This window comes from Pollicipes pollicipes, unplaced genomic scaffold (genome assembly GCF_011947565.3).
Source record: "Pollicipes pollicipes isolate AB1234 unplaced genomic scaffold, Ppol_2.1 Scaffold_3087;HRSCAF=3621_pilon_pilon_pilon, whole genome shotgun sequence".
Lineage (NCBI taxonomy): Eukaryota > Metazoa > Arthropoda > Thecostraca > Pollicipedomorpha > Pollicipedidae > Pollicipes > Pollicipes pollicipes.
In genome coordinates this window covers 47,181,877-47,193,835 of record NW_023596225.1, presented here as the reverse complement: position 1 = coordinate 47,193,835, position 11,959 = coordinate 47,181,877, and the positions used below count along the sequence as shown (strand labels likewise).

General features: G+C 46.6%; 1 protein-coding gene across 1 annotated transcript; it reads left to right on the top strand.

Annotated features, from left to right (window-relative positions):
* Positions 1–2,663: 2,663 nt before the first annotated feature.
* On the top strand, positions 2,664–2,969 carry LOC119090292 (cuticle protein 7-like; the record flags this gene model as incomplete). Its single annotated transcript, XM_037213076.1, has 1 exon — positions 2,664–2,969. A coding segment is annotated over one exon (306 nt), but the record flags the coding sequence as incomplete, so codon positions are not given.
* Between the last annotated feature and the right edge of the window lie 8,990 nt (positions 2,970–11,959).

Sequence of the window (11,959 nt, the reverse complement as noted above, 5' to 3'; positions counted from 1 at the left end):
TGGGGTATGAAAGCATGGCTAATTGTGACGTCTTATGGATGCCAAGATTTCATACATTGGGGGTCCTAAAAAAAGACGAAGTGGCACGTATGCCGGTGCCGGTCCGACATTGACGTGTTGCATACATTTGCATGTGATGTTTCATAGCTAGCTGGTAAGGAGCAAACATGTACCTATCTGTTACACGTCAGAAGTGGGTCGGTTATTCCCTGTTCCCGACAGTTATATGATTGAGGCTGAGTCCGTCACAACATGGGGAAGATTGCTGGCACACTGTACCGGAAGCGTCGTGGGGCAAAACGGTGTCACGACCTAGCCGATAGGGAAAACGTAAACAAGAGAAGAGAAACTTGCGCTAGAACTGTAAACGTCCCAATGATAAATACCAGAAAATGGCAATAAAGATACAGTACTCAACGTCGGTCTTGCAGTATCCAAAAGATGGCGGCAACGGTCTGCTATGAGACATTTGTCCAACTGACGGTGACCTGGCAGCAGTAGTTGAAGGATTTAGGTTTTTGGCGCGTAATCTGGCGCAGAACAGACAAAATATTAAGTATCATGGCAATGGTGTACACGAAATATAAGGAATAAGTGTTGCAAGTATTGACGTTGCATGACTTCTATGGTGTTGGGTGGATATTTTAAAGATGGACCATGGGCTGAGACTTGCGAAATAGGCTGCCTTTGGTTCTGGCATTACGGAAGCCGGCAGAACACGGTTTTCTTTCTTTCAGGTTTTGTGACGTCTAGACCGGTGTGCCACAGTCCCCAAAATTAACGTGAGGCATTTGCTAGAAATTCGTATGTGAAATTTGTCATTGAAAACATCCAGAATTGCATGCATTTGTACGCTTATATTGCTTATATGTACAGTGTGTACATTATATGACCCAATTGCTGCAAAAACACTGCGTATGAAATCGAAAATTTTACATCGGAAGTTTTTCAAAGCAACTTTTGATAGCGTCAACAAGTTAACGTTTTGGGACTTAGAGAAACAAAATAATGCCTACATTTGATCAAGTTAGTTATCGTTTGGTTAAAGTGTGATGGTTGGTGCTTATACCATGAGGAAAGAAAAACCAATGGTATGCGAAACGCAAAGTGTAGGGGATGAAGTTCACGTTTCTTTGCCAAACGTTGGACTCCCAGTGACGTGCCTATGACGTGCCTATGCGCCTCACGTGGCAAGTTGGTTTAACGTCGTTCTCATGCTGTTCGTGCCCTATTAGAATGTCATAAGAAACCAAATAGTCCCGAGGGCTAATCAGCTAGATGATGGAAGTGGTCGGTGGAAGGTATGCGTTGATACCAGTCTTGCTATAGCATGTTTAAGTGATTCTCAAGGGCTGTCGCTTGTTCCAACCTATTGACAAAGCCTGTAGGCAGACGAGAAGCACCTTTTTATGGTCCTCTAACTACTTGTTGGGGGATGGAGAGCGCAATATGGAAGGACATAAAGCAAAATTTACAGCCAAATTTGAGAGCTGGGATGGTCAAGTGCTGGTAGACCATGTGCCATGCTCTGGTCACTTCATCGTCACCGATCACCACAACTACGGAATGTCGTATTCTTTCAAGGGTCATGAGGCGAGAGCACGTCATTGCCGTGATCGAAAGAAAGCTGTTAAATTGTGGATTCTTGGTAACATGTGCTTCGTTTTTTGCGGCGTGCAAACGGCACATCGAAAGCGCAGAAATTAAGGTCAATTAGGTTACTTGGTACTTTAAATTTAAGAATGCATCACATCACGGTTAACTTAGCTATTGAAAAAATACAGGCAACATCCGAAGGCCAAAAGTGTCTTAGTCTTGAGGATATATGAATATATATATATATATATATATATATATATATATATATATATATATATATATATATATATATGCATATATGTATGTATGTATGTATGTATAACACAACTGCTTCAAATATGGCCCATCAGGCAGCTGGATGTATGACATGGTGACTATTCATCAATTACATTCTCTTCATCATTAAACAAACATATGCCTGTACATTTCCGATGTAATACCAACATCTAAAGTCATGGGTAAGGAAGAACTGAATTTAATGGGCGCCAAAATCGCTTGCCATAAGTTGGGCGTGTCCCAGGGATCAGCCAAGTCTCCATGCTTATTCATCAGCCTAGCCTGTGGTAGCGGGGGCCTCCCGTTCAGCGGGCTCCTGTCCTTGGCCTTACATCGGCGGCTCGCGGACGGCTTATAAAAACGAAAGCACTGTGGAAGCAGGCACCAGTTTCACTGCGCACTCGACCCCAAAAACACAGCATGCAGGTAGTCGCTTGAAGGAGTTGTTTGAGGTGGTGTTTTTCAACTGCCAGATATAATTCTGGAAAACATGTCGTGGGCGGAACCATGCTGAGATGTGTTGTATCAGAAGCGTAGTTTTAAAATGCATTGTAAAACAGGAAAGATGACAAAAACACGGCCTTATTAATAATACAACCGTTGCAACATTTCAGATCTTCGTCATTGCCGCCGTGCTGGCTGTCGCCGCCGCCGCCCCGGCTCCGGAGACGCCGGTGTACAAGCCCACGCCGGCCCCCTACCACCCGGCCCCCTCCTACAAGCCGGCCCCCTCTTACAAGCCGGCCTTTTACCACCCGGAGCCCCAGTACAAGGAGGAGGCCAAACCGTTCGCCTACGACTACGCCGTCAACGACCAGTACACCGGCACCAACTTCGCCAAGAAGGAGGAGAGCGATGGCCACAACACCCAGGGATACTACTCGGTGGCTCTGCCCGACGGCCGTGTTCAGCACGTCAAGTACGTCGCTGACCACTACGGCGGCTACAACGCTGAGGTCACCTACGAGGGAGAGGCCACCTACCCCGAGTACCACCCCGCCCCTGCCTACAAGGCTGCCACTCCGGCATACAAGCCTGCCTACAAGCCTACTTACAGCCATCCCGCCCCGGCATACAAGGCTGCGGCGTACTAGTCACCGGGTGAGAACGTTTGCCTATTTAAACGTCTAAATGTGTTGTTATCAAGCTTTTCGTGACCTCACCTGATCTGTTGCAATACAGTGAAGCACTGAAACCATGCGTTTCTTCAAAAACACTCATACCTCTTCCAGAGAGATATGTTATCTGATCAACTGAAACGAGACATTTCCATTCAACGAAGCTCTTGACAACAATATTTGTAACGAATATGAGGCAGTGAACTTCCACGTGACATGATGGCGTGTAATCCGGTCAATCTCGTCACAATAACGAAAAAGGTGCGACAAGAGCTATACAATTCGTACCAATTCAAAACGATGCATCACAACGCCCATTTTCTCTGCGAAATGTAGGTGCCGGCCAGCAAAATCGCCACACTGAAGTGACCTGAAAGGTGGTTATTAGTGCGCGGCTGGTCAAACACATCTGAATTGTGGCTACCTGACGGGTGAGAGCTTCCCCACATCACTCCAATGGACAAAGGATCCGTACTTGACCACCCATCCCGTAATGGCACGTTACAACCCATCACACACCAGATCTGTATATATGTATATATATATATATATATATATATATATATATATATATATATATATAAAGCTGAACGTAAAGCCATGACATGGGCAACCCTGCCACCATTTAAATAGCATGACTGAACTTTACAAACCAGCATAGTATAGCTTGCAACCCACAGGAGAGTTAATTGGTATCATCAAGTTTTACAATCCCACTGGTCTACTTGCTTCATTAGGCGTCGACAGTCATTTCCCAAACGCGACTGTTGATGAAATAATCCAAATTACACTCGACTGCGTCTACAAACACCAAGCCTTACCACCATTGAAGTCGTCACGACCCATTCTCGGAACGGATGCTCCGATTCTGCACGACAGAGGCACGCTTCCGCTGCCCAAGCGGAAAACTGCTTCGATGTAGATGGTGTCGCTATGGTATCACCGCTCGGATGTTTCTTTGCAAATATGTACATGTGTTGGCTGGAGAACCAATTTGGCTGCAAATTGGAAACAGCTCAATCATTGTTTTTGCGTCAAGCGTGTATTCTCTAAAAATGTTTGCGAATGACAAACTGCTTTCTCGAATAAACACAATAGCTACAAGATGTAAGTAGGTATAGAGTGATCTCACACATTATTGTCCGTTGCAAAAGGATTGGGTGGGTTCAAGGCGTTCTGGCCCAATAACTTACAACAGTACTATGCCGCTTTTCTATTTCAACGTCCCATGAGCTATGATTCACACAGGCAGCTGGGTGATAAGACTCAGTCGATACTACTGCCATCCTGCGGGTGAAATCAGAAGTTCAGTTCGTGTAATCCGCACCTGGTGCAATTCAACGAAGGGGGCGCCGGTTGCCTCCCGCGACCAACTGTGCGACACGGATACAGCTGTAGGGTGTGTAGCATTCAAACCGCAGCTGTATGAGAGCCAGGCCTCTCGTGCACGTGTCGTGAGTCAAGCAACAACCTGCTGACATATGGATCTAAACATCTTGTCTCTCACGTTTATTTCTGTTGTCTTGTTGAGAGGATTAATCCTGCCCACAAATGAATATAAAAAGTAAAAGAAATGGGGCTTGTCGCATACATTCTTCGTTTCGCTGTTGTTTCATATTTTCCTCGAAGTATCCATATATGCTGAAGACTTATGCCGAATGTTTTCAGATTTACGTGAGCTCTATGCGAGACAGAAAAGTTGTGGTGATAATCTATGATGACTGTTTTAGTTCCCAGCGTTATGGTCGGACATCAGCGGTGTTCTTTATTGTTCGGTTCGGAGAGGGTGACAGGGTTATATCAATTCTGAAAAGTTGCCTAAATCCTGAGCTAAGGTCTTTTTCAACGCGAAGAATACGGTTTTGGTCCGGGATAACACGTTTTTTGCCGGAGAGAAACACATGTTGTTCGGATGGAGGGATTGGGTGTGGCGTAGGTTCAGCCCGTATTCCTGCACTCATTGTCTAATTTATTATGCAAGACTGCCCCCCTCCTGAAGAGAAAACATACAAGTGGAATATTTCAGACGTACTGGAGCGCTTTGGCATGAAGTATCAGCTTGGATGTCATGTTTTGCTCGTTCCAGGAAAAGAAAGGTTTTCCGAGACGTAATCCTTTGAAGCCAACACTCGTGCTATAATCTTTTTTTTGTAAATAACACAGGTTTTTGCAGAATATACCACAGGTGAGCCCTCCGGTTTAGAGTGTGATTAGAAAATCTGTTAGATCGATCTTGAAAATCCACGGTGATACTTTTACTGACGATGATGCGTCAAAAACTCAAACCTATGATTTCGATCTAAAACAGCAATACTCTGCACCCGATAAAATGCATGGGGCGCGAAAGCACCATTCATAAAAGCTGTAGTCCGCAACATAATGAACTCAATAATATCTGTCCAGACACGCAGTGTTTATGACATGCAGAGCGCGCATGCTTCGGAAAGTATGTCTGAACGGCCACAACAGTCTATGATAACTTTGATGCGGTCGATTAAACCACGTGTTTCAAGTGGCTGTAGCCAAACTGTTACTAACCTTCCCCACTTCTGCGAGCGCTGCCTGGGCTATGAGCTGGCTCTAAGCTTTCGACCAAGGGTTCAAGCCGGTGGCATTGGGCGCGCCCAAGGGAGTGGCCATGGGTCCTGCGCTCATTCATCGGTCCGACCAGGAGAACAGTGTGGGTCAGCCGATGACTGGGCGCAGCGGGCCGTGACCTCAGGCCAAGATCTGGTCTTGGCCCACCTATTAAAGCAAAAACACTGTGGGAGTCTGCATCAGTTGCACGGCGTACCCGGCCACTAAACCACACAGCATGAAGGTACGTTTTACCAAGCACACAGCTGGACAAGTGCGCTGGTGGCTACTACGGGATCATTTGCCACAGGCATTGGGCCAATGTGTTTGACGTAGCCGTTCCGTCAGACGGCCAGCAGTCATTAAGATACTCGTTTGTGTATATTGAATCTCTTTCATCAGGCTACTCTTAAAAATGTGCGTTTGTAGTGTCCTTTCCCGGAAAACACCGTGCATTTTCCCTCCAAACTAAGTATGCCCAAGATTCCCTACATCAGAGTCATAGAAAAACGGCCGAGGTATACATGAGCTAGTCCTGAAAGACGTTACTGCACGGCAGTTGCGGTGCATGCCCTGGTATACTCACATAAAACGGCGTATCTCGAACCCAAATAGCTACCGAAATAAATGTCACCAAAACTGCCAACACCACAAAAACCTAGCTCTTGGCGATTGACTACGGATTTGTGTCAAGTTTGAGAAAGGCAGCGTTTTACAAACCACGGTATTTTTACATGTGTTTTCAGTGCTCTGTGGTGTGAACTGCGAATTGAATGACAGATGTGGTCAGTACATGTGTCGAATGTAATAGAGCCTAATGCCATAGTGATATCGAATCAAATGTAATAAGGCCGTCGAGAAATGACTTGAGCTATCACAAATCCGTAACATCACCTTCATGGCATTACAGGTGTTCATTATTGCCGCCGTTTTGGCTGCTGCCGCGGCCACCCCGGAGCACAAGACGTCCCATCACGCGGCTCCGACCCACAAGCCAGCCACCTACCACCCGGCCCCGGCCTACAAGCCGACCCCGGCTCCCTACCACCCTCCTCCGTCCTACAAGCCCGCTCCCTACCACCCGGCCCCCTCCTACAAGCCCGCCCCCTACCACCCTGCCCCGTCTTACAAGACCGCTTCTTACCACCCGGAGCCCCAGTACAAGGAGGAGGCTAAGCCGTTCGCTTACGACTATGCCGTCAACGACCACTACTCCGGAGCTAACTTTGCCAAGAAGGAGGAGAGCGATGGCCACAACATCCAGGGATATTACTCGGTGGCTCTGCCCGACGGCCGTGTCCAGCACGTCAAGTACGTCGCTGACCACTACGGTGGCTACAACGCTGAGGTCACCTACGAGGGAGAGGCAACCTACCCCGACTACCACCCTGCTCCGGCCTACAAGGCTGCCGCACCGGCCTACAAGCCCGCCTACATCCGTCCCGCTCCGGCATACAAGGCGGCGGCGTACTAGTCAAATGCGATGGAATGTTTTCTATTTATACGCACAAATGCTGGTGTTGTGAAACTTCTTGATGACCTGACCCGCTGTGTTTCAATAAACGAAGCACTCAAAACCATGCGTGTTTTTACGCAAGCTGTCGTTGTGTCTCGCTCTGGGCTGCTTTCAGTGATGATGCTGCGACACCAGACAAGCGCACCCACCAAAAATAACGCCAGTAGTATCTTGTTTAGCCACGCGGTGGCTTATGACAAGATGCGCGTGCAATATATCCGCTCTAAATGCTTCCGGAAAATTTCGATGCGATTAAGACCCATTGAACTAATTATTTTCGAACGAGTTTTCTGTGTAATCAGTGGGAGTAATGCGCTGAAAAATAGGTGCGGCCAAACTGCTTAGATGGTAGTTGCCAATGCACGATTTTGTTAAACACCTCTGGCAGGCCACTGGCAAGTGCAGTTCCTTTTCCTCATGTCTGGAGAGATGTTCAGATCGCCCCAAGCAGTCCCGGCACACCTCCAGTGCCGTCAGGCGATCAGGTCGGCACATTCTGTAAGGTATGTCTTATGGATGCTCACATGCATGAATGAGTGGAAGCGTTCCCAGTGCAGCTCCTTTAATTCTGAGCATTTTGTTGGGGTTTTCTTGCTGGCATGCACAACTGTTCATTTGATTGGCGGCGATTCGCAGCGCTTCCACTTCTTAATCTTCTGAAGCCATTCACGGAATGATCGGACCGCATGAGCTGACTCAATGTGAGCTGACTTGACTGCACATCCAGGTGTCCAACGGGACGTGTCCAACTGCCACGCGACACTAGTCGTGCACCAGTGTTCCCATCAAGCCGCCGCACCACAGCGCCACACGTTTCGCGATCCTTTGGCGCGTTTTGGTGTCGGCGCAACGCTTGGAGGTTTGGGCACACGAACATACAGGCAAACAGCATGTTTGAGGTTGTGTTCTCATCTGTTGTCTGCACACTTGATCATGACACCTGAACACTTTCCACGGTAACGTTACATAACTGACCACAAATCGCGTACATTTTCAATTAGTCGCATGATCTTATCAATATGTAAGCAATCCAATAATCAGGCTTCATGAGACCACAGATCCAAACCAACTAGTGCTAAATGCATCGCCTAACGTACGAGTCATTACTACAGCCATTGTCTGCACCTAAAATCCAAGCCAGCTAATGTGTAGCTGAATACCCCGCACCACAAATTGGAAAAGATTGGTGATTTTTTGGCGCAGGTAACTCATTGTAAAAGGCCTATGACAAGTATTACTAGCATGCAGTGCAAGGTGTTGCGTCTGGCGGATGAATTATTATCCACTGAAGATGGTCTGCACCTGCTTTCAGCATTCATATGACTTAAATAGATTGCGCCACACTGGAGGTAAACAGCAATGACACAGCGACGAAAACATGTCAAAAGGCCACCCAGTCTGTTGGAACTCCACTCAATTGAATTGGTGTATTAAAATTGACAACAATATCCAATGTCGCAGAAAATAAGTAAAAAGGGGTTAGGAGTGTTTCCTTGCCATTTTAATATATTGGCCTTCAAGTTATCGGGGATTGTGCAAGACGACATATGATGTGTATTAACGGTGGCTACCATTAAGAAAGTTGCCACCCTAAGCTTCCAGTCATAAGAATCTGCCAATTGCCGCTATTTGCAGTCGGGGAATATCCCTCACAGTAGCGTCCCAAGTGCCAGTAATGTGTCTTGGTACCAGAGAGCAAACCTCACCTATTTCAGTCTCCTGTGGCTCTTGGGCAACTTCAGTCATGTTTGCCAAACCACACCAAAACAACTAGAGACATCTTAACAGCGTTGAAAAGAACGGAAGGTATATGGAAACAGTCAATAACAATATTAGCAACCCTCGTCAACAACAACACGCCAATAACTGCCAAGTTTACATTATATGGCCCAATTGGTGGAAAAACATTGGGTATTAAAGTGGAAGTTTTACATCGAAAGGTTTTTAAAAGAGGTTTTGATAACATCAGCAAGCTAACGTTTTGGGATTTATAGAAAATAAGTGATTCTTACACTAAATCAAGTTAGTTGTTCATTAGTTGAAATGCCATTTGCGTTGTTTATACTATGAGGTAAGAAAGCCTTTCACCTGTTGTCTTTATTTTTACAGTATTGTTTAGTCCGAAGGTTCTGAATTATGAAACGCCGACAAATCAACATAACCACTTTATCTTAATCTTGATAATTTTCTTTGATAGAATGCACTGTCAATGATTGCAAGGTGAGGGAGACGAACGCCGGTAGTACTCGTCATTGGTATCCGAAACCCAAAGTATAGGGAATGAAATTGACGTTCGTTTCGCCAACCTTTGGGCTCTGTGAAAAAGTGAGCTAAACGTACCAGCGGCTGAGCAACTAAATGATGCAACTGGTCAGTGGAGGTTATGCATTGATACTACCCTGGCTACAGAATGTGAAATTGATTATCAGTGGGCACCACCTTATCCAAGCCATGAACAAAACTTTTAGGTCGACGAGCAGCACCTTTTTATGGTCCTCTAACTACTTGCAAGCAGTTGGAGAGCGCAATGTTAAAAGGGATAGAGTAAAATTATGCAGTCAAATTGGATAGTTGGCCGGGTCAAGTGCTGGTAGACCTTGAGCCACCTCATGGTCACTTCACCGTCACCACAACTAGGCTCAAACAAAATTCTGTAATTTTGGTCGGGCCATTAGATTAGAGCACGTCAATGCCGTGGTCGAAAGCAAGCTGTTTAACTCCGGCCGCTTGTTAACATCTGCTTCCCTTTTTTCGGCATGCAAACAGCAAATCGAATACGCTGAAAATCAGGCCGGTCAGCTTACTTGGCACTTCAACTTAAAGAACGCATCACAAAACGCTTAACCAAACTATTGAAAACTACAGGCAACATGCGAAGGCCAAACGTCCTTAGTCTTTAGCAAAAACTACATAGGTATATGTATATATATATATATATATATATATATGTATATATATACGCATATATGTATGTACTAAAATACATCAAATATGGCCCGACAGGCAAGTGGATGTATGACACCACGATTATTCATCAATTACATTATCTTTTGCCATCAAACTGAACATGTGCCTGCACGTCTTCAATGGAATACCCACATCTGAAGTCATGGGCAAGGAAGCACTGAATTAATGGGCACCAAAATCGCTTGCCACAAGTGTGGCGTGTCCCGGGGATCGGTCAAGTCTCCATGCTAATTCATCAGTCCAGCCTGCGGTAGCGGGAGCCTCCCGTTCAGCGGGCTCCTGTCCTTGGCCTTACATCGGCGGCTCGCGGACGGCCTATAAAAACGAAAGCACTGTGGAAGCAGGCACCAGTTTCACTGCGCACTCCACCACAAAAACACAGCATGCAGGTAGTCGTTTGAAGGAGGTGTTTGAGGTAGTGTTTTTCAACTGTCAGAGATCATTCTGGAAGATATGCCGTGGTCGGAACCATGCTGAGATGTGTTGTATAAGAAGCGTGGTTGTAAACTGCATTGTATAACAGGAAAGATGACAAAACAACTGGCTTATTAATAACCAACTGTAGTGGCATTTCAGATCTTCATTGTTGCCGCCGTGCTGGCTGTCGCCGCCCGCCGCTCCGAATCTGGAGACGCCGGTGTACAAGCCCACGCCGGCCCCCTACCACCCGGCCCCCTCCTACAAGCCGGCCTCTTACCATCCGGAAGCCCCAGTACAAGGAGGAGCCAAGCCGTTCGCCTACGACTACGCCGTCAACGACCAGTACACCGGCACCAAACTTCGCCAAGAAGGAGGAGAGCGATGGCCACAACACCCAGGGATATTACTCGGTGGCTCTGCCCGACGGCCGTGTTCAGCACGTCAAGTACGTCGCTGACCACTACGGCGGCTACAACGCTGAGGTCACCTACGAGGGAGAAGGCCCAGTACCCCGAGTACCACCCCGCCCCTGCCTACAAGGCTGCCACTCCGGCTTACAAGCCTGCCACAAGCCTACTTACAGCCATCCCGCCCCGGCATACAAGGCTGCGGCGTACTAGTCACCGGGTGAGAATGTTTGCCTATTTAAACGTGTAAATGTGTTGTTATCAAGCTTTTCGTGACCTGACCTGCTCTGTTGCAATACAGTGAAGCCCTCAAGCCATGCGTTTCCTAAAAGCACTCATACCTCTTCCAGAGAGATATGTTATCTGATCAACTGAAACGAGACATTTCCATTCAACGAAGCTCTTGACAACAATATTTGTAACGAATATGAGGCAGTGAACTTCCACGTGACATGATGGTGTGTAACCCGGTCAATCTCGTCACAATCGCGAAAAAGGTGCGACACGAGCTAGACAACTGGTGCCAAATAAAAGCGATGTATCACAACGCCCATTTCCTTTGCGAATTGTAGGTGCCGGCCGGCAAAGTCGTCACGCTGAAGTTAACTGAAAGGTGGTTATTAGTTCGCGGCTGGTCAAACACATATGAATTGTGGCTACCTGACGGTTGAGAGTTTCCCCACATCACTCCAATGGAAAAAGGATCCGCACATGACTACCCATCCCGTAATAGCACGTTACAACCCATTACACACACATATGCACATATATATATATATATATATATATATATATATATATATATATATATATATATATATATATATATAGCTTGCAACCCACAGGAGAGTTAATTGGCATCATCAAGTTTTACAATCCCACTGGTCTACTTGCATCATTAGGCGTAGACAGTCATTTCTCACACGCGACTGTTGATGAAACAATCCAAATTACACTCGACTGCGTCTACAAACACCAAGCCTTGCCACCATTGAAACCGTCACGACCCATTCTCGAAACGGATGCTCCGATTCTGCACGACAGAGGCACGCTTCCGCTGCCCAAGCGGAAAACTCTGC